The 22,444-nt window shown below is 51.1% G+C and overlaps 2 protein-coding genes across 5 annotated transcripts in view; both read left to right on the plus strand.

Annotated features, from left to right (window-relative positions):
• The first annotated feature begins 1,299 nt into the window (after positions 1–1,299).
• MAF1 (MAF1 homolog, negative regulator of RNA polymerase III) lies at positions 1,300–10,323 on the plus strand. 4 transcript variants are annotated; one of them, XM_036741418.1, is made up of 8 exons: positions 1,300–1,624; positions 2,830–2,976; positions 6,843–6,971; positions 7,109–7,274; positions 7,473–7,594; positions 9,035–9,154; positions 9,281–9,418; positions 9,703–10,323. In XM_036741418.1, exons 2-8 carry the CDS (start codon positions 2,894–2,896, stop codon positions 9,722–9,724), a joined length of 780 nt encoding a protein of 259 aa, XP_036597313.1. In that variant the 5' UTR covers positions 1,300–1,624; positions 2,830–2,893; the 3' UTR covers positions 9,725–10,323. The 4 variants fall into 4 exon arrangements, with proteins under 4 accessions (XP_036597313.1, XP_036597311.1, XP_036597314.1 ...); XM_036741416.1 differs by having other exon boundaries at positions 1,539–1,624; positions 7,106–7,274; XM_036741419.1 differs by lacking the exon at positions 1,300–1,624 and adding an exon at positions 1,824–1,925.
• A 1,087-nt stretch (positions 10,324–11,410) lies between these two features.
• Positions 11,411–22,444, plus strand: part of WDR97 (WD repeat domain 97) — a 60,966-nt gene continuing 49,932 nt past the window's right edge. Inside the window, 13 exon segments of the mRNA XM_036741087.1 lie at positions 11,411–11,687; positions 12,018–12,148; positions 12,399–13,027; positions 13,258–13,379; positions 13,826–14,591; positions 14,701–14,843; positions 15,948–16,190; positions 16,394–16,484; positions 16,685–16,817; positions 17,126–17,247; positions 18,360–18,423; positions 18,825–18,980; positions 20,142–20,201. Of these exon segments, the coding sequence (XP_036596982.1) occupies positions 11,555–11,687; positions 12,018–12,148; positions 12,399–13,027; positions 13,258–13,379; positions 13,826–14,591; positions 14,701–14,843; positions 15,948–16,190; positions 16,394–16,484; positions 16,685–16,817; positions 17,126–17,247; positions 18,360–18,423; positions 18,825–18,980; positions 20,142–20,201 (2,793 nt within the window). The 5' untranslated portion in view covers positions 11,411–11,554.

A 22,444-nucleotide genomic window follows, 5' to 3' on the forward strand; every position in this document is an offset into this window, starting at 1 on the left:
CTTCTAGGTTATGAGCCTGAGGGACTGGGAGTATGGTGTTGCCCTCTACAGTAGTAATAAGGCAGCAGGGAGGAAGAGTGGAGTGGTTAGGCAGAAAGATAATGAGTTCCATTTTGAATTTGTTGAGTTTAAGCTGTCTACCGGACAGCTGGTTCAAAATGTCTGAAAGGCGGATGGAAAAGTGAGTTTGGAGGTCAGAAGAGAGACTGGGGTAGGAAAGGTAGATTTGAGAATAATGAGCATAGAGATGGTAAATAAATCCACTACATCCCTGGTAAAGTATGGGGCAAGGTTATTTGTTGACAGAGGGAAGAGACATGTGGGGCACTAGAGAGAAAAGTTTTGGGACAGTTGCTGTGGGGGGCATGATGGAGAGTCCATGGCCGGGGGCAGGGAAGTACAAAGATGGATTGACTTTGCAGCCTAGGAGGCTCTGGTGGAGATCAGCTAGCAAATGTGCAGAGGACCAGTCAGATCATAGGAACATAGGTTTAGAAGTAGAAGGGGCCTCAGAGGCCAGGTTGTCCAACGCCATCATCTTTACAGGTGAGGAACTTCCTCCAGCTATGTTCTTCGGCAGAGGAAGAGGAACGGAAGAGGCCAATGATGGGGGTAATTCGAGGTTGGGATTTGGGGGCAGGAGATCCAAGATAAGAGGTCAGAATGAAGCCAGAGCCGGGCTGATGGCCTGGGAGTGCAGGTCACAGGGTGGAACGGGGAGAGACGACGGTGCAGCGCACAAGCTTCCAGGGGGCCGACTCCAGGGGAGCTTTCTGAAGGCCAGTATATGAGAGCCACTGGAGAGATTAACATCAGTGGCAGCCAATGGGAGTTCTGTTGTGTCCCCACGCCTCCCACCTACCCCTTCCCCCTCCCCACGCCCCCGCGCGCATTCTTTGTCTCTGAGCATCCAACCCGGAGGCGGGACCCAGCTCGCTCCTCCCGGTCTCCGCCCCTTACCAGTCCCTCCCAATCCCCTGAGAGGAGTCTGTACTTAAAGCACACAGAGACGAAGGGGGAAGGGGGAGGATAACGGGGGAGACAAGAATGGCAAGTAGGGTCACCAATGAGAAACAAGACGGGGGGTGCTGAAGATGATATAGGAACTACACCAATATGAGAGCGCCCCTACAAACTAGACCAATCACTGGGGCGGACGAATGAGCTGTAAAAAAGGACGAGCAGGAATAGTAGCCAATAGCTATGAAGGACGTAATGAGCGGAGGGGACCTAGACCAATGGGAACAGGCTGGTTAGCCCAGGGCGGGGAAGAAGAGCCCAATCATCAAGGCGGGATCCGTGGTGGGGGCGGGGCCGGGCCTAGCGGCTGCTTGTTGTTCTCGGGGTTGAGGGAGGAGGAGGCGACTTCTTCTGTGTGTCTGTCTCTACCTGTGTTGCCGTAGTCGGGCGCTGAAGGCAGCCAGAGCCGGGTCGGCGGTGGGGCCATGTCGCGGAGGTCGCCCGCGCAGGCGGGCGGGACCCAGAGGAGAAGGCTGTCGCTTCGAAGTTTTCCTCGGATACAGCGCGGCCCGAGCGGAGGCCGCAGCGTCGTAGCTCCCAGGGACTGAGGAGCCTCTCAGACCCCTGGATTTCCTGGTGCCCTGCAGACGGACGCCCCAGCCAGGTTGGTGTCCCCGGCGCCTCAGAGACGGCCCCTGGACTACAGCTCCCAGCAGCCCCCACACCCTCCTTTCTCGCCTTCCAGCGCCGCACTGCCTCCTGGGAGTTGTAGTTCCGGGGAGGCGGGGCTTGACCTGGGGGTGTGCCGGGCCTGGGTTCCGGGAGGGGTGAGTTGGAAGCGGGCTCCGGGGAGGCTCTGATTCCATTAGGTGCTAGCGTATGGCGCCTCCCTCTCCCTCTGCGGAGTCGAGGCCGGTACTGTGGAGATCTCCAAGTGCTTTAAGCAACCTGGCGTACCAATCCAGGTAAAGGAGACTCGGCCTTGTTCACCGGGGGTGGGGGGTGGGGGTGGGCGCGGAATGGAGCCGTCCTGGGTTGGTCCGTGACAGACCCCCTGGGGTTTGGCTTTGGATCTCCCTTCTTCGCTCCTCCCCAGGGGCAGCAGGTGCCCTGGCCCTCAGGCCCTGCTTGCCCATCCGCCGAGCCTCCAGAGGTTCATGGGCAGCTTCCTACATTGCCCCCTCCCCCATCCTCTCCAGACTGAGAAGCACCCTGGGGCGATAGATACACACACACACACACACACACACACACACGTATACTCACTTTTACATATGTGTGTGTGTACACACACACACACACACACACACACTAAGGGGAGGGAGGAGCGGCTGTCAAAGGGGCTTTGTAAGTGCTTGGAAATCATGGTGAAGCCTCAGGTCATTGCTTGGGAGAGGAAGAGACACCCTAAACGGGAACTGAGCCCCACACCTCCTCTTTCCTCTTGGGTAAAGGGATCTCCTCCTATCCAGGATACCAGAGCTCTCTACAAGGAGAGGGACTGGGGTTCTGGTGTCTTAGGGTTTAGATATGGGAAAGGAGGTATGTTTGCTTCAGGTTGGCACTTGGTGCCCCTGCCTGCTGTTCTCTCCACAAGCTCTGGGCCAGGGCCAGATCTCTGCTTGTTTACAGTTTCTCCACTTACAAGGCAGGCAGCTTGTGTATATGGGGAGGGGAAAGTAGAAGACTGAGGGGACACCCTGGCCTGTCTGGGATGGGGGATGGGAGGCACAAGATCTGTTTTTTTCTGAGACCTGAGGCCCTGCGGGTAGGAGGAGGTGGTTGTGGAATTTTAACAATGACCTTCCCTACCCCTCTCTCAAACAAGACAACTCAGAGCCACATTGACATTCCCCATGTTCCCAACAGGCACGCCTTCTTTGCTGCCCTAACCCAAGGCCCTTGACTTCCCTGTCCCTGGCCCCTGCAGAAGATGAAGCTCTTAGAAAACTCCAGTTTTGAAGCGATCAACTCCCAGCTAACGGTGGAGACAGGTGATGCTCACATCATTGGCAGGTGAGGCCCTCTGCCCTAAGGGGAGGCACTTAATTTGAGAAGGGCCCAGAGGTTTCTTTCCCTGTGAAGGTAAGGGGAAGGCAGTGTGGTTAGTGACTCCACCCTCCCATTTCCTTCCTCTCTTTTACCCCCTTTCCCCACCATTTCACTCACTGTAGCCTTTACATCTTGTTTTTAAAGCCAGGTGTTCTTGACTTCCTAAAATATGTTGAAGAATTGGAGGTTCTGCAAGAATTGGCCCTAGAATACAGTTAGGCTAGACACATAGTGGAGGGGAGTAGTGTCAAAGCAAATAGAAACAGGGGCCACTAATCTGTTTGTCAGGCTCCCTGAGAGCCACATATTGACTTAGTTTTAAAATGTAATATTGTCTCTCTTTTAGTTTATTTTTATTTATTTTGTTAAATATTTCCCAGTTACATTTTAATCTGATTTGTGTTGCACTGGCTGCTGTCATGTGTTTGACACCTCTGGTGTAGTAGAGTGCCAGTCCTAGAATCAGGAGGGTTCAAATCTAGTTTTTGATAATGGGTAATACTACTCTAGGTCTTAATTCCCTCCAGGTGGCCTTTAACATCTCTTCCAGCTTAATCTATGATCCCTCACAGCCCTAATCCTTGTCCTCTTCTTCCTCTCTGTTCCAGGTACTGCCTCCCAACAAATATATCTGCCATCCATCCCCTGTGTATGTGTCCATCCAGTTTCCTATCTTTCACATGTATCTAACCCCTATGTTTGTATCCAGGCTTATAGCCTTTTCTCCATTACTGTTTGTCCCCATTTTCTATCCCCTTGAGTGTGTCCAGACACATTTCAGATACCTCACCTACATCAACTTGCAGAATGTTAGTGTTAGAAAGGTACCTTGGAAACCCCTAAGTTCAACCTCTCACCCTTCCCTCACTTCCCCTTACTTCCATTCCCCTCTCCTCCCTTCCCCTTTCCTTCCTTTCCCTCTCCTCCCTTTCCCTCTCCTCCCTTCCCCTCTCCTCCCCTCCCTTCCCCTTTCCTTCTTTGCTCTCCACTTCCCACATTTTATAGCTTGAGCAGCTGAGACCCACAAGCAGAAATTCAATTCATCAAAGATTTTATTAAGCCCTTGCTTTGTTGCAGAACTCTATGCTAGGTGCTGGGGGAAGACATGAACAAGATAATTTAACCAACATTTGTCAAGTGCCTACTGTGTGCTTTGCTAGTAGCTAGGAATTCAGAGACAAAACCAAAATAGTCCTTTCCATCAGAGAATCTCTGTTCTCTGGGGAGAATACAACATGTGCCTAGATTAGTAAATATGAGGTGATTTGAATAGGACTAGAGCATGAAGAACTTGTGCAATCAAGAGAAAACTTCAAAGAGGAGGTGACACTTGAGTTTAAAGAAAGATAAGGAATATGAGAGCTGGAGATGAGGAGAAAGTACATACTAATGTTGTAGGGTGTATTGTGCAAGTACTTGGAGTCCAGAGATGGAAGGCCAACTTTTTGGAACAGCTTGAATCCATTTTGATGGGAACATAGCATGAAGGGGAGTAATGAGATATGAGGCTAGTAAGGTTAGGGAGCCCTTGAAGACTTTTCAACAAGGGAGTGACTTGGTCAGGACTGTGTCCTAGGAAGATGGGGAAAGATCAGAATTAGAGAGATCAACTCAAAGACTATTACAACAGTTCACATAAGGAGTAATGAGACCTGAGCTGTGGTAATGGCCATGTAAGTGAAGAGAAGAGTACAGATTAGATGTTATGGAGGCAGACTTGGCATCTGGTTGGTTGTAGAATAGGGAAAGATCAAGGATGATTCTGAGATAGCAAATTTGGATGATGGTAGTATCCTTCACAGAGACAGGGAAGATGATGAGTTCAGTTTTGGACATTGAGTTGAGATATATCCAATGGGACATTGAGGAGGGAGGTGTCCAGCAGACATTTAGTGTTGCATTTGGAGATGCAAGAGACAGATTAGATTGGGATACATTGATTTTGGAGTTCTCTGTCTAGTGATGATAATTGAACCCATGGAAACTGATGAGGTCACTGAGGTAGAGAGTACAGAAAGAGAAGAATATTCAGGACCGCCTTGAAGGACATACCCATGGTTAGACGATGAAGGAGCAAAGAAGCAGTCAGGTAAGAAGAAAACCAAGAGAGAGAGTGCAGAAGCCGAGGAAGGAAGGGGTGATCAGCAATGTGGAAAGTTGCAGAGAGGTTAAATAGGATGATTGAGAAAAGACCATTGGGTTTGAAGTAGACAGCAAAGCAGTGAAAGAAAGGCACGACAATAGTTTGAGGAGATAGCAGAGTCAAGTTTAGGTTTTTAAGGATTGGGGATGCTTGGGCATTTTTTTAGGTGGCAGATAAACTTGTAGAAATAAGGATATTGAAGATGAAAGAGAGGGAAGGAAGGATCGGGTTGCACTCCTGGAGGCAGGGATCAAGGGCAGAAGCAAAGGGCTTTGCATTGACAAAAGGGTCATTTCTTCCTCAGAGACTAAATCAGAGGAGGAGCAGACAGATGAAGATATAGAAGGTGGTTTTGGGATGTGGAGGAGAGTTGATGATGGCCTCGATTTTCTCAGTAAAATAATTGGTGAGGTGATTTGATAAGAGAGAAGGGAGATGTAGAGTAGGGAATTCAAGGAGATTGAGAACAGCTGCTCTGGAGGATGTGGTTGGTGGTCAGTCACAGAAGAATCAAAGGATCATCGTGCAGTGGTGAGCTCCCAGTTGAGACCCTCCTAATACAGGTCCTTGTTTCTTGGATGATTGCATAACCTCCCAACAAGTTTTTCGGCTCTTAATCTCTCCCTCCTCCAAAGCATCCTTGGTATCCAGAGTAATTTTGTTCACACGTTGATATGGTTATGTTACTTCTGTGTTCAGAAATTTTGATTGGTGTTCTCAGGTCAAAATCAGATTCCCTGTGCTGTTACGCAGGGCACTCCACAACCTGCCTTTACTTTGCCTTTCCAGTCTTCTTTCATGTTGTTCCTATCCATGCCGTCTACACTCCAGCAGAACTAAACAACTCTTCTCTAAACATACCCTGCACCAGACCGTTTTTATGTCTTACCTTTACTCAGACAGTTCCCTCTGCTCCTTCCCACTCTTTGCCAGTGGAATTCCTGCCTGTTCTTTCCAGCTCAACTCAAACTCATCTCAGACTTTGTAGGCTCATGGATTTAGGGCCGCAAAGAAGATGAAAGTCTATTTGATGGTCCTTTGTTTTCTAACTCCAGAAGTTGCTTTTATTATTGTATATTAAGGTTATCTCCATTTGTGTCTTATCTCTCTCTACTTGACTTAAGCTCCTGGAGAGTAGGAACCAATTATATCTTTTTTACTGCCCAATTGTTTGTTGAATAAATGAATGTAGGGCTGGAGAATGAATTTAAGGGACTCAGGAATACTTCCTTGAGGGAGTGAAAGCCATTTGAATTGGGCTTTAAAAAGGGACTATTAGGGATCACCCCCAAAACAAATGTGAACAAAGGCAGGAAAATGAGATGTGTATAGAAGATGGTGAGTTGTCTGATGACTTCATAGGGTCATGTTAATAAGTAGCAGATTTGAGACTAGCTCCCTGGTTAGTGGAAAGTGCACCGGACTTGAGATCAGGAGGGATCTGGGTTCAAATTCTGGCTCTGCCAGTTACAAGATGTGTTTCTAGCCCTGGTCAAGTCATTTAACTTCCCTGCACCTCAGTTTCCTTTTTGTTCTTATACGATCTACTTCTTAGGGCTATTGGGAGAAACTTTACAAACTTCAAAACTCTAGAAATATGAGTTGTTGTGGTTGTTTCCTGACTTCTAGTCCTGTGCTCTTTACATTCTCCACCCTCATCTGTGGATCCCTCCCCCCTCCCCCCCAGGATCGAGAGTTACTCCTGTAAGATGGCAGGGGACGACAAGCACATGTTCAAGCAGTTCTGCCAGGAGGGCCGGCCCCATGTGCTAGAGGCTCTGTCGCCCCCCCAGACCTCTGGCCTCAGCCCCAGCAGGTACGGTCTGTCCTATAGGAAAGACGGGTTCTCCAAGCCCCAGGGGAAGGGCACCCAGGGATTCTGAATCTGGGGGTGGCAGGTGGGAACTGCCAGAAGTGGGGTGGGGAAGGATGACAGGGCCATGTCCCTAGCAGGCTGAGCAAGAGCCAGGGAGGGGAAGATGAAGGGCCACTGAGTGATAAGTGCAGCCGAAAGACCCTCTTCTATCTGATTGCCACTCTCAATGAGTCCTTCCGGCCTGATTATGACTTCAGCACCGCCAAGAGCCACGAATTCAGCCGAGAGCCCAGCCTCAACTGGGTGAGAGAGGAGGCGCCGGAGTGGGAGTGGGGAGTGGGGCTGGGCAGAGTGTGTGAGGGGAGCATGGCTTTAGTGGTGGGTGGACGGCTAGAACTGGCCCCTGCCCCACATCTTTGTCCTCTGGCCGTGAGAGGTTGCTTATGTTGGGGGTGACCAAAATAATTATGTCATTATTTCTCCCTCCCCACACCCTTCCAGGTAGTGAACTCAGTAAATTGCAGCCTGTTTTCTGCAGTTCGTGAGGACTTTACTGCCCTGAAACCCCAGCTCTGGAATGCAGTGGATGAAGAGATTTGCCTGTCTGAATGTGATATCTACAGGTGGGAATCCAAGAGGGATTTGGAAGTCAGTCAGAGCATGTACAGGGGACTGTTAGGGCAGTTTGTGCTCCTGGCTACGCCTCAGAAGCCTTTGCTGGATCATCGTTCAGGCCTGGCTCACTGTGCATGTTTGCACTCACTCTGGCCTAGACTCCCTTCTCCTTTATACCTTTTTGGCATCCTGGATCCTTTGGCAGTCTGGCAAAGCCTATGGACCTCTTCTAAGAATGTTTTTGAATGCACAAAATACAATACACGGGATTACAAAAGAAACCAATTATATTGAAGTACAGTTATAAAAATATTTTTAAAAAACAAACTCACAGGTGCCAAGTTAAGGATCCTCTTTTCTGTACATTTGGTGACTTAGCAACTTGCAGGGATTCAGATGTATATACATGTCCAGCTGTCATCTGTCCCCACAAACTGCCTGCCAAACATCTCTCCCTTGATGCCCCGTAGGCATCTGAAACTCAGTATCTCCAAATTGGAACTAATAATCTTTCTCTCAAACCCACTCCTCCTTTTAGTAACTTCCTTGTATCTACCAAGGTCACTACTATCCTTCCAGTCACCTAGGTTCACAACCTCATAGTCATCCTCACCTTGCCCCTCTCCCTCATTTCCCATGTTCAATCAGTTGCCAACTCTTGTCAGATTTTCCACCTCTTGTAACATTATCCAACCCCTTATTTCATTCATATGGTCCCCACTCTTATGGTGATGGTCTAGGGTAAGGCCTTTATCACTTCGACCATTGCGGTAACTTCCTAATTGGTCTCCCTGCATCCTGTTTCTTCCCTCCATCTGCAGAACTGATATTCTTAAGGTGCCAGTCTGACTGTTCATTCCCTACTCAAGAAGACCGAGTGCTTTCCTGTTATCTCTCGGATAAAATAGAAATGTTTAATATTTTTAAATTCCTTCCCGTTGAGATACTGGTCCCTCCTTCCAGCCTGGCTTCACATTGTTCTCACAGAGGCCTTTGAACTTGCTGAGCTCAGTATTCCATCTTCAGTATCAGTGCCTTCCTGCAGTCTGACTGAACACACCTTTCCCCACCTCTGCCTCTTCTAGTCTCCAGGACTAGATGTCCTTCAGGGTTCAAATTTCAGGTGGCACTCGCTATGCCAGAGGAGCCTTCAGTTGTCCTGTAGTTTGTTGATATTTTCATCACCTGGAAATTACTTTTATTTATATTGAGTGTTACTTAATGCTGTACATATTTCCCCCCAGTAGACTAAGCTCTCTGACAACAGGGACTTTTGTCTTTTGTGTGCTCACCACCCAATACAGTTGCCTGGCCTGTAGCAGACACTTAATGAATTGAAGCCACTCTTCCCTCGTTTGGGGCTCTCCCACCCTAAATAAGATATCTCGGGTGGGGGGTGTTCAGGTACCCATGGGGATCTCTAACTTTGTCCCACTCCCACCCCCCAGCTACAATCCTGACCTGGACTCTGACCCCTTTGGTGAAGATGGCAGCCTCTGGTCCTTCAACTACTTTTTCTACAACAAGCGGCTCAAGCGAATTGTTTTCTTCAGCTGCCGATCGATCAGGTCTGAGCCAGGACCTCTACCCTCAGCTCTCCTCCTGGGGCCAGTTGGACTGTGTGTTTTATGGGGGAAGGGATGTCAGGGCTGGAAGGGGCTCCTAAGGCCACATCTCCCCTGCTCCTCCCACAGTGGCTCCACATACACTCGATCAGAGGCTGGCCATGAATTGGACATGGACTTGGGAGAGGAGGAAGAAGAAGAGGAAGAAGAAAGAGGGGGTAGCAGCAGTGAGGGGGCAACAGAGGAGACCAGCACCGTGGACGACAGGTTTGCCTTCAGGATTGGGGCCACTTTGTAGTACCTCTCTCACCTTGGCCCTTCCATGAGAGGGGGGAAGTTCTCAATAAACTAGTTTTTCTGTATTCAACTCCCATCCCTTAATACCTCTCTTGGCCCTGACCCTTCAGACACCTCACACCCCTGTCTTTGCTGCCCCCTTGGTCCCCTCGTTTCCCTTCCTACCTCAGCTTTTAGGATTGACCAACTCAACTCCTTTCTCCTCCCTCTTTTAGACTCCTGACTATAATTATCCTTCTGTCCTCTGTTCTTAGGCTCCAGGTGATCTGCATGTGAGAGGTACAGGAACCACTCATCTTCACTGCTCTTGGACGAGGACTTTTCCTGTCTGCTCGACCCCCTTGGGCCCCCCCAGTTGGCCGTCCCTCTGCAACCAGCTGGGCTTAGCCCTCCTAGCACTTTGGCTCCAGACTGTGAGCAACTGACTCCCCCCCAACCTTTGCCAATCCTACAGAACCAGCACCATAGCCCCTGCCTTCTCCCTCATGCTGCCTAGCCCTGGACTCTTGGGGAAGGATTGAGTCCCACTGACTGCCCTTGGAGGTGGCAGGGCTAGTTTTGACCTACTCCCTCTGGCTCCCAGATTGTATTTTTATATTTTGTACAGGGGCACTAGCTCCTCTTTTCCCTACCACACTCCACCCCAAATCCCTGGGGGCAGGTGGGGGTCTGTATGTACTCTGGGCCTGCTGGTAGCTGGTCTGGACTCTTGGGCACAGCCTTCACCTAGTGGTGCCAGGGCAGGGCAGGACGCAGGACCCATGCCCCAGGCCCCTCCTACCTCGGTCCAGCCCTGAAGGGGCAGCCAGTGTGCACTGAGGGGTCACTTTGCTGCAGCTCTGTGTTTGTCTCCAATAAAGTTTCTGTGACTTGGCTTTGCGTGCTTAGGCTGGGGGGAGAGGGGAATGACGTGTAGAGATCCAACTGAGATGGAGGGGGTGAGGAAGGCGGATGAAGGTGACAGCGGATTGGGCGTGTAGTGTCCTCGTGCCTGTGTAGAGGTTCCATAACCTCGAGCGCAATTCTAGCTTGGAAAGGGAAGGGGGAGGGGCCTGGCTCAGCGGGTCTCCTAGCAGCCGAGGGTGGAGCGGTAGGAGTGACCGGTACTGGACTCTAGCTGTAGGTGAATTCTAGTGGGAGGGGATGGAGCCTAAAAACATCGAGGCGTTTGCTTAAGCAAGACTATTGGGCGAGTAAAGTGGGGAAGTGGTTTGCCTCTACCCGGAGAAATGCTGTCCTGAGGGTTACGGTCACACATGACCCGGGTCTGCCCCAGGATTGGACACTGCTACGGGAGGAGTTAAGAGGGTGCAGCAATGCAGGGCACAGCCCTCAGAGTGGTGGCACTTGTGGGAGGGGATATCGACATCCTAAGGGGTGTGATAGTGTGGGGTTGGGTCTCAGGACAGTCCGGAGGGGTGGTGTGCTGTTATGGAAAGAGACTGGTGGGTCGAGATGGGGAGGTCTGAACCAGAAGAGCACGCCGTTACGGGAGGAATCCTGGAAGCAGTGAAGAGGGAAAATCCTGACGGATGCGGGGCGGGGTGGGGGTGGGGTGAGAATCCATTTCACGATGGGGCAATGCCATGGGACGTGTGCTGCCCTGAGGGGTGTAGTTAAGGGTGTCTGTCCGTGTACCAGACAGTACCACCCAGAGACAGAAGTGGAGGGATGAGACAAGGTATGGTGTTGGGGAAGGATCTGTCACTATTAAGGGAAACTTGCCATTAGAGGAATCGGGCGATGGGGCGTGCTATTCTGAGGGGTTTTAAGTCCTGAGAGATGTGATTAAAGAGTCCATGCTGGGGAGGGACACTGCTATTGGCGGTGGGGAAATCTGGGGCGGCACTACTGTGGAGACGGGGGTACTGAGGGGTGTGGCCACAGGACTTTCCCTCGATAGGGAAACACTGCTTAGGAGTGGCTGTGCTGTGAGGTGCAGTTATGCGGGCGGGTGGCATCGGCTCTGTTACGTGGAGGCTCTTCAATAGGGGGGCACTGTCCCCTTAGGGGTGCAGAGGAGGGACCCTGCCCCTCTGACAGCTGATACTGCGAGAGGGAGTTGTACCTAGGGTGACGAGCGGCAGCCCCCAACGCAGAGCCGCAATGGATCCGAAAAAGCCTATGGCAGACAAGTCGAAAGGTCAAAGTGACTTCAAAACAGATCAGCCTGAGAAGGCGGAAGAGCCGCCACAACAGATGGGAGTTGAAAGCCAGGGCAATGGCCAGGTCCAGTCGGGTGAGCTTCGAAATGTCTGAGGAGATTTAGAACAGGAGAGCACTAAGTTGTCACCACCAGATCCCGCCCTCTTAGTAGGCATTCGCCCCCTCCTCTCCCTCCATCTTCCCACTCCCATAATTGAGAACTCCTCACCCCGGCCTTTCCAAACTAATCTCGGGGCACTACCGGACTAGATGCCAGCTTCGACATGAGGGCAGGAGGAGCAGGCTCTTTCCCCCCAGTCTCATATCCTCATCTTTGGGGCCCGGTGTGTAGAGGGGCGGGAAAAGGGGGACGGCAGGATCCTAGGTTATCCCTGCCATAGACCTTGGTATTCCTGTCCAAAAGTCGAGGACGTGACCACTACAACGACGGGATCCTTGTCCTCGAACGAGCTGTGGTGGAGTATCATGCCTTTCACCCGGGCCCGCCGCCTCTGGCTTGTGTTACGCGCTGGCTTGTACCGTTTGGTGGAAAGGGTAGGGACCCGGCCCCCTTCTTGTCTCCGCCACTGCCCAGTCCCATCTGTAACGCCGCGTGGCTGACCCCTGCCTGCGTCCCCCCGCATCCTCCTGTTGGGTGCCCTCCCCCAATACAGACGCCCTTGGGTGGTCTTTGCACAGCCTGGTCCCTCTTCCCAACATGAAGCTCTCTTTCTATTCACCCCAACTCCGGCGCCTGTCGAGCCGATGATGCTGCCGCTCACCCGAAGTCCTGTTCTCTCTTCAGATGAAGCGCGCCGAGATGCAGGTGGCGCACTTGACACACGGGCTGGAATCCCTGCGGCGCTTGGAGGTGCCCGCAGGGCTGCTGGCAGTGGCGCAAGACGTGGAAAGCTCACGCCTGGTGCTCCTGGATGGTGCTGGTCAATTGTATCTGCATGCCGAAGATGGCTGGGCCCGTGGCCGGGCCCAAGCGCCGGTAGAGCTCACAGGGCTCGTGGCCCTCGTGGGTTTTCGGCACCTGGGCCAGAATCCAGGTCGCTTTATAGGTTGGGGGCCCGAAGGAATGGTAGTACTGAGCCAGGACCTGCAACTGATGTCCCGCAACTTCTTGGACTCGTCCCGGCTGCCCACGTGCTGTGCTTTGTTGCCTGGAAAGGAAATGGTAGCCATTGGTGAGGAGAGTGGTGGACTGTCAATATGGGAGTTTCGAGGTGGTGGCCGTCGTCTAGTGCTGGCAGCTACGCTTCCGGGGCACCCAAGCCAGGGAGAGCCTCGCCCTATCAGCCGAATAGCTTTAAACGTGGCACCTCGCGGGGTCTTCCCTCGCTGTTTCGCTGTCTGCGGGGCTGACATGCTCACTTATGACCTGGATGCCTGCTCCATCATTGATGTGCGCCGCAAGCTGCACAAAACGTGAGAGAGGTGGAAGTGACTGACTGGAAGGGGGCGGAGAGAAAGGAAGGGAGGGCTCTGAGATTCACTGAGAAGGGAGCAAGGGAAAGTGGGACGGCCTAGGGCTTACCGGGAGGACAATGTAGGAAGCCAAAGGTCTGGCACTGACACCATATAGCAACCTTGTGGCATGCACGGCATGTCTTGCAGAGGGGTCTTAGATTAGCCTAAACCCTCTGCTCCCTTCCTAGCATAATCTCGGATGTGGTGTACTGTGACGCCGCAGACGCTGTAGTAACAGCCTCTCGAGACAGCACTGTGAAGGTGTGGGACGCTGACTGGCAAATCCGCAGCGTTTTTGTGGGGCACACAGGTAATGAGGGAATACAGTCTCTCTTCACCTCCAGTTCTCCGTATTCCACAAGTCTCCTCTAAATACGCCCTACTCGGTAACCTAGGATCCCTGGGGCCTCTTGATGTCTGTGATCCCTTCTATTCACCCCGTTCACCATTAAGATGCAGCATCCCTCGATATCTGGCTCCACTCTTATGCCCGTCACTGCCCTATGACATGTCACCCACTCCCATGGCGTGGAACCCTCTGCCACCTTGCCCTATGAGGTGGTCTTGCTTTCCCCCTGCCTTTCCGTTTCTCCCACTTCAGTCGTTCTCCCCTCCTCTTCCCATACAATCCACACGTGTTCCATTCCCATGAGGTAGTCCCTGCCTGCAAACCCTGGTCTGAATCTCCTGCCTCAACTCCCGAGGTGTGTTCCCAGGTTCTGCTGACACGTGCCATGTCCTGGCCTGACCCCGCAGGTCCGGTGACGGCTTTGACTGTGCTGCCCCACTCGGTGCTGGTGCTGTCAGCATCCCAGGACATGACCCTGCGCACTTGGAACCTGGAGACGGCGCAGCAAGTGGGCGAAGTATCTCTTCGGAGTCATTCGGAGGCGGTGTCTGGAGTTCGACAGGACACCGGGAACGAGGATGAGATGCCGCCCCCCTCCACCCCTAGCAACTACTGCGAAACCATATGTCGTCTTTGGGCACCAAGCCGGCCCGGTGGTGCTCTGCTGGCACAGGGCTTGGCGAGCCTGGAACTGTGGATAGTGCGCGAGCTACACCACCCCCTGGAGGCCCTTAGCTCCAGCCTGCAAGGCCTGGAATTGGCGCCTCCCCTGCCGCAGCCACACCGGGACTTTGTGCCGCAGCGCATAGTGGGCAGGTGCGTTGATGGCACAGTACGCGTCTTCTCAGCGGTCACTGGAAAGATGATTTCGGCGCTGCTGCTGGCGCCTGGAGAGATGGCTGCAGCCACCGCCTATTGCGTGCCTCGCGAGGTCCTGCTGGTGCTGACCCAGGAAGGAGTCTTGCTGCGCGCCAATGCAGCACGCTTCCCAATGCCCGTGGTCCGCCGCCTGCATCCGCCTCTGCCGCCAGAAGCCCGGCCCTGCTGCCTCCACCTGATTAGCCACATTGCAGACCAGACGCGGGCCTATAGCTCCTGGCAAGCCGTGCGTAATCGTGGCGGGGAGCTCCGTAAGAAGAGCTGGCTGGGCACCACGTGGGAAGACAGGAATAGGTAAGCGTGCACCCTAGGTAGGCCGCGGGCTTTGGAATTTTGGGGAAGGGCGGGAGCCACGAAAACCCCGGGCATGGGAAAGATAATGACGTCCCTCTTCCCACCATAGGTTCTTGCCAGTGTTAGGCTACACTGACGGCACGATCGCGGTGCTGGATTGGCAGTCTTGCCGGAAGGTTTTTCACATAGAGGCCCACAGTCCGGGCTCCACGACTGCCATTGCTTCGAGTGGGCAGAGTCTGGTGACCGCTGGTCAGCGAGCCCCGCCCTCTTCTCCTGTTCAGCCTTCATACCCTCTGCTCAGTCCTTCCTCGGTCCAGCTTTCCCCTCCCTCTCCAAACAGGCTTTCAGCCCTTTCTCCATGTTGACTCTCATCACCCACCCTAACTCCCACATCCATCCTCCTTCCTGACCCCACCCCCTAACCTCTACACGTAAAATATCCCACTTCTTCCCCATTCACTGATCCTTCTTAACCGTGTTCTTTCCCCTGCCTTCCCCTTCCTGGTCCAGCTTCCCATGTCCCTCTGAAGCAGCCACTCTTTTTTTAAAATTTAAATTTATTTTTATTACCCAATTACCTAATGCCTTTCTCCTCCACATCCCAGGGAACCATCTCTTAAAACAAAGAATTGAAAAAAAAGAACAAAAAACTTCAGCAAAATTAACCGGCATATTAAGCAAGTCTGACATAATATGAAGTATTATTCACCCAGAGGCTCTCACCTCTGTAGAGAAGGGAGGGAGGTTCATTGTCAGATTTCTCCTTTGGGGCCGAGTTTAGTCATTATAATTTCATGGAATTCACTTTCTGTTTTGTTGTTTGCTTTCTATTTAGGCATTGTGTTTATTTTCCTGGTTCTGTTTACTTCACTTTGCATCAGATCTTTCAAGTCTTCCGATGCTCTGTATTCATCCTTTCTACAATTTGTTCAGCCATTTCGCAATTGATGGGCATCTACTTTGTGTCTCTTTGGGGTGGGGTGGGGGGGGGAAGAAAGTGCTTCTATACATTTTTTGGTTTATATATTAGACCAGAATTTCTGTCTTTGATCTCCTTGGGGTATGTGTTTAGCAGGGGGACCTTTGGGTCAGCGACGCTTTCTTAGCATAATCCCAAATCAAAACAGTTGCTCTGATGGCCCAAGCTCCAAAAGACTTCAAGACCCTGCCCAGATGCTCTGAGAAACTCCTTGGCCTCACCCCATGGCAACCAATCTATACCAAACCCTGTCCCAGAAGCCTCTGCTCATCCCTCCCAGTGATTCCCTCCCCACTCCCCATTCTTCCCAGGGTCCTAATGTCCACCAGTAGGCAAGCTCCCTGATGTCTCCATCTCTTCTTTCTGGGGGCCAGGCACAGACATGACTGTAAAGATGTGGCGAATATTTCCCTACTCAGAAGAGAGCCTGACCTTGCTTCGGACATTTTTCTGCTACCAGTCAACTGTGGCACTATGCACCATGGGTTCTCGTGTTACCATGGCATTTGAGGACCCCCCCAGTGCTACCTACAGCTTGGTGCAGTATGGGACGGCTGACGGCAATGACATACGCCATGACCATCCCCCTCAGGATGACCCCACAGACCACATCACAGGTCAGCAGTCTTAGTTGGTGACAGTCCTGTACTGAGCACCTGACACATACCCCCAATCCCTGAAGAGGGCTTCAGGTCACATACATTCCCCACGAACAGATCCTTAAAGGCATCCCTGATCCCCTAATGAGACCCCTTTCACTAGACTGAGACCGCCATACTGTTTCCATCATCCCTTTTCTTGTCTGTTTCCCAACTCCCAGGCTTATGCTGTTGCCCTTACTTGAAGCTTTATGCCTCTTCAAGCCTGGATTGCACTTTGAGAATCTGGACTCAGGACAATAAATTGCTCAGGTATGTGATAGGGCAGCCTGCAGGTTCCCCACCCCTGGTTTAGAGTATATGTATTCAGAGCCTGGCTGATCTATGGAGTCAACTAATCCTCCTTGGGCCTCCTGTTCCCTACCTGCAGAGGAGCTGTGTTGGAAGAGAAGTAGCATGAAACTCAGTACTTAACCCCCCTGCCCACTCTCTTCCCCACCATTACTCTCCAGGCTAATGCATCTGAACATGCCTCCAGAGGCCATGACCTTCTGCAATGACAAAGGGGATCTGATCCTTTACCTTGGCTCACACCTTTGCCTGATCTCCCACAAACTCTACCTGCCCACGTCTCTTCTGGTCAAGGTACCTGACAGCACTGGGTTGGGATTCAGAGACCCTAGCTTCAAAACCCTGGCTCTACTATTTAAGCACCTGGGTGATTTTGGACAGATTCCTTTCCCTTTCTGAGCTTCAGTTTCTCAATCTAGCAAGTAAAAGGATTGAATTAGATGGTGGTGGGAAGGGCTGACTCAGACTCCTGGTAACCCAGATACTCTCCTGCCAAAAAGAGGGAGCCAAGGAGACATATGGTGGGGTGCTGTTTGGAGGGTGTAAGGAGAGCAGGCTCCTAGGCCTAGTACACATACTGCTGTCTCCTCTGAATCCCACAGGTTCTGTGTCGGAGAATACCAAACCCTAAGGAAGATCTGCCCCTGCCACTGTCAGATCCGGAGCTGCTGACTCCAGAAGAGCTGAAAAGGATAAAAAGACTGAAAGCCCCGCCTCGTGTCCGGTCAGACCAAGCCCCATCCCCCCACCTCCCCCAACACACACCCTTCCTTCCTCTATGCCCCACTCTAACCCTAGCCCTTGACAGATCCCGTAATTGGATCAATGCTCAGACCCTACACAAGTTCACTGACTTCCCCAGCCCAAAAGATTTTCAGACTCTCCCAGACTCAGGGACCGCACCCATCCAGACTCCACAATCAGTCATAATCCTCTATTCCTAGAGATCTCTCAGGCACTCACCCTTTTTCATTTGCCATACTCATAGCTTAGACCTTATAGCTGCTGTGGATTTCTAGACTCTTATACCCCCACACCCAAGCCCTACAGAGCCTCTGACTCACCAACCCATCAATTCTGACTCTCAGCTTTCAGACCGCCCTCATCCCCTCCCCCATACCAGCACAGCTTGAAAACTCTCAGACCACATGACTTCTCAGATCTCAGAGGCCCCCAGACTCTCAGTTCAGCCCCCCACCCCTCTGTAGACTTGCTGTCACAGACTGAACAGACTGTCAGCATGAGAAGATCGTTTCTGATGTCTAAGCAGGAATCCTCTTATAACATCCCTGACAAGTGGGCCAGTTTTAGGGAATCCACAGGCTCTTGATGCAGCCAGTTCCCTTCCTTATAGGCTCTGATTGTTGGGATGATTTTCCTTGCATGGAACCTAAATCTGCCTTTCTCCACCTTCTAGTTCTGCCTTCTGTGGTCAGGCAGTATAAGCCTGGTATCTCTTCAGATAAGATTACATGTGTACAGTGCTTTGTATACACACCTCAGCTCTTTGTTCATTCTTCATTGATTTACTCCCCATGGCAATCCTTGATATACTGGAAGAAAGTAGTCCTGTCGTTCCTAAGACTTCTCTTCTAATGGCTTAACATCCTCAGTTCCTTCAGCTGGTTCTTGTATAGATGAGGGGATAGGGTTCCTGCCTTCTGTACAGAGGCTGCTCTGATCTCCTACTCTCTCAAGGGCCCCCTATGGACTCCAGCCCTCCTTCCTCCCCACCCCTCTCACCCTGCCCCGTGACTGTGCTTTAGTGGTCCATGGGTGTCCCACAAAGGGCTGGGTCCTATGTTTTATTCTCATCTCATGTGTCCTTGTGTGCAGGGTGAAGCATATTATAAAGCCAGAGTATCTGGAGGCGGAGTACAGACAAATGGAGATCGATGAGGTGTTTAAGAGAGGGGAATGGAATAAGGGGTGGATGGGGTGGGGGTGGGAGTCAGTCTCCCTGGCCCAACTCCTTACCTAGTAGCATCCCAACACAATGTCCATGCCCTGGGTTTGTCTGTGTGCCTTAGTATCTTTCTCTGTCTTTTGTGTGTCCCTGTATCTCTCCCTCTTTCTGACTATCTCTGTATGTGAGTCTGTCTTTCTCCACTTCTGGTCCTGTGACTTTAAAAAAAATTTCCCTTACTTTGTCTCTTTGCCTCTGTCTGTGTCAGCGTGCATCCCTGTTCCTTTGACTCCCTTGGGCATGCCATTGGGCAATATTGAGTGAGGACCCTCTTGGAGCCTCTCCTTGGGGAGTAGGTTGGACCCAGATTGAGAGATATCGTTTGGCTCCCTTAGGCCTGTGCCAGGCTGGCTGCCAGGGATGCGGAGCTACGGAGCCTGGCCTTGGGACAGGTGGAGCCCCTGACCCAATTGCTCTTCACCCCCCAACTGCGTATGGAGGCCTTCCACAACTACCTACAGGTCATCTACGGCTCCCGACTGGATAGTGTGGTGAGCTCCCCTTCCTCTGTACTGTAGCTCAGAGACCTCCCCTGTGCCTACAGCCCCTCCTCACATTCTTTCGAGACTCATGTGTGGGCACTCCAAACTCAAAATGAGTGTTTCTCCCAACTTATGCTGTCACTCAAGCTTCTTTCCAAGAGGCCATGTTCTTCTATGAGACCCTGGGGATTCCTTGGGCCAAAAGGCAGAAACAGTTAAGCCAAAGATAAGGATGTCTGCAATTTTGTGAGAATGGTGCTGGTGAAAATGTGGTGGGATTGGCAATGATTGCACTGTGGGCTGAGCAAGTGTGACTCTGAGAACACTGGGAGGGCAGGGCAGGATGGGGAGCCCAAAGGTTTGGGTAGGTGGAGGGAGAGAGTTGGTGTCTGCCCATCCACAGGGAGTTGGGTGGATGCTGGGGGCCTGTTGCACAAAGCAGTCCCAGGCTGGGGAACAGTGATGACAGGTCCTGATAAGCTTGCTTATGACTGAATGGCATAGCCCTGAGCCCTCTCTGTTCTCCACATGGAAAACAATATAAATAGGGAGGTATTAGGTGTGATAGTAGTGGGACTGACAGGATAGACAGGTGGGTCTATAACCCAGGCTCAGGTTTCCTCCCTTCTCAGGTTTATTACACACATACACACACACACACACACACACACACACATACACACACACACCCCTACTTTCAGGCCCAAATTTCTTCACTATCCACCCCATTAGATTCTTCCCCCTGCCCCCACTCAGAATTGCTCCTCCCAAGTTTAGATTTTTTTTCTCTCTGGGCTCAAGTTTTCCCCTAAATTTTCTCCTCTCACCCTTTCTCTTCAATTCCAACTTGGTTTCAGGTTTCTCTCCTTCCTTCCGCGACTTAGTTCCATTTCGTTTTCCTCCAGGCTCAGTTTCCCCTGTTCCTGCTTCCCGGGTTCAGATTTCTTTTTCCTATCTCCCACCAGGTTTAGATTTCTCTTTCTCTTCCCCTTCCCCTATCACCAATCTGAGATCCTCCCCCTCCCCCAGTTTTGGGTTTCTGCATTACTTGGGTCCCAGAGCCACCATGTAGTCCAGTTAAATTCTTGAGTCTCTCAAACATCCCCCAACTCCAGGCTAGAGCCTTCAGCCTCATGATACCTTTATCTTTTCTCTTCCCAATGGCAAAAGAGCAAAGAGGAGAATGAGGCATTGGACAACTTTGATCTGGACAGAAAGCCTTTGAGCTCGGTGAGAATTCCCTAACCTCCAGAAAACCCAGTGCCTTCTGTGGATCCTCCCCTATCTATCTATTTCTATATCCTCCCCCAATATTTCCCCTAAGACTCTACCATAAATCTTACCTTGACTTTTCAATATAACCTTGGCCTTTTTCCCACCATTCCCTTGGGCCTTTACCCAATATTTCCATAAGCCTTCTCTACCATGCCTTTTTGCTTTTATTTGTTCCCAGTATCCTCGCCTAATACCCTTGTTGGGGACTCTAAATATCCTTGCGTGACTCCACTAATATATCTTCAAGACTCTCTTTCAATATCCTCCTGGAAATGGCCTCTTCCCTGCCCCCAATATGTCTAGAGGATACTCCTTCATCATACATGAAGGACAAAACCTAATATCCCTCCTGGATCCCTTCCCCAATAAGCCTGTTCAGAAACCTTTCTTAACTTCCTCTAAGATAGTTCTCCATTATACCACCAAGGTTTAATCCCTGCAGATTCCTTCCCTAGAAAGTTTGAACAAGACCTTTCCCCAGTATGTCTTCCTAGATCTCTCCCTGCAGAGGGACTTTTTTCCATTGTTCCTCTGGTTCCCTCATCCTCAGTTTTTCCATGTATGGACCCTTGTGTAACTGACTCCCGATATAGCTGCACGATACTACTAACACCCTTTCTTCCTGGGATTTGCCCCTAATATCCCTAGGATCTTCCCTCAATATGCCTGAAAAGGGCATTTAGCCAGTATTTCTTTTGGACCACCCCAATATGCTTCCTCAGGATCTCCTCCAATATTCCTTTTGATGTTTCCCTACTATACCCATACAGCCCTCTCTTAGTATCTCCTAGGACCCCTACCCCAGAATCTCCCTAGATCCTCCCAGTATCTTTCCAGCTGTTTTCATGCCCAAATATCTCTCAAGTACCCTTTCCTAATAACCCTTGTTATTGCCCCACACTGTTCTGAGATCCTCCCCTTCACCTCTCCCCAATCCCTCCTAGGACCTTCCCCTTTCTCAATATCCCCTGATATCTTCTCCCCCTCTCCAGTATATTCCCAGAACCTTTCCTCCCCCAATAGCTTTTTAGCACCCTCCCATAATTAAAATCTTTGCTTTCCTCTCCCCATGACCCTCTCCCAATACACTTACAAATCACTTAAATCTAGGACCTCCCCACGTTCTTTCCCCTTCTTCCCTCCTCTCTGGATTTCTCTAGGACCTAGCTTCAACATACCCCCATGCCTTCCCCTCAAGACCCCAGGAGATCACCCTACCCGGTGTCTGATTGGGTCTCTTCCCCAGCATCTCATCCCCTGTTTTCAGCATCCTCTCCTAATATTGCTTGGGGACTCTTTCCTTATATCCTTGTTATCTCAGCTCCCCAGTATTAACTGCAGGATACATTCCTGGCACAACACATCCTGGCACCTTTCTCCAATATTTCCCCCAGACCCCTCCTGCAAGATGCCTGCAGTATACTTGTCTAATAACCACCTGAGCCCTCCCCTCCACTACCTGGGACCTTCCCCCTTCCTCTTCTCCAATATGTCCCTGGGACTCTCTCCCAATATCCTCTAGAACCCTCCCCCAGTATTTTCCTCTTGCTTCTCATCCCCCAAGGTCTTGCAGAACCATCCCATAATAAGCTCTAGGAACCCTCAATTTCCTTGTGTGACTGTCTCACAGTATCACTGCAGGATGCTCCTCAGAATACTCCAGTATTCTAGGACCTTGTCCCAATATGCTCCCCCTGGGACCCTCCTCCAATTTCTCTTCCTCTGTGTTTAGCCTGGAGAAGAGAAGATTAGAGGGGGTGGGGAGGAAATGATTTAATATCTGGAGAAGGGTTTAAGATTTGTTCTGTTTAGCCCCAGAGGGCAGAGCCAGCAGCCAAGGAATGGAAGCTGCAAAGGGGCTGATTTCAGTTCAATGTCAGGAAAAGCTTCTTAACAATGAGAGCTCTCCAAAAGTGGCCTGGGTTGCCTTGGGAGGGAGTGGGCTCCCCCTCCATGGAAGTCTTCAAGTGAAGACTGGATGACCACTTATCGGGTATGTTATTTTGAAAAGGATCCTTTTTCAGGTATGGGTTGGACTAGGTGACTATGGAGAAATTCTGACATTGGAAACCATGTGTTTTGTGATTTTGTGATTGACCCAACCCCGGCCAGCAGCCACAACTTGAAGTTTCGATTTAGTCAAAGGGATGCACTTGAGGACCTAGAGGGCCATGGGTTCCCCACCCTTGTCTTAGATT

The sequence above is a fragment of the Trichosurus vulpecula genome, chromosome 1 (assembly GCF_011100635.1).
Source record: "Trichosurus vulpecula isolate mTriVul1 chromosome 1, mTriVul1.pri, whole genome shotgun sequence".
NCBI lineage: Eukaryota > Metazoa > Chordata > Mammalia > Diprotodontia > Phalangeridae > Trichosurus > Trichosurus vulpecula.

Coding starts and splice junctions, on each gene's coding strand:
- MAF1 (XM_036741416.1), top strand. CDS start 2,894: ATGAAGCTCTTAGAAAACTCCAGTTTTGAAGCGATCAACTCCCAGCTA. Junction 6,972..7,105: donor TCTGGCCTCAGCCCCAGCAG/GTACGGTCTGTC, acceptor CCATGTCCCTAG/CAGGCTGAGCAAGAGCCAGG. Junction 7,275..7,472: donor GAGAGCCCAGCCTCAACTGG/GTGAGAGAGGAG, acceptor ACACCCTTCCAG/GTAGTGAACTCAGTAAATTG.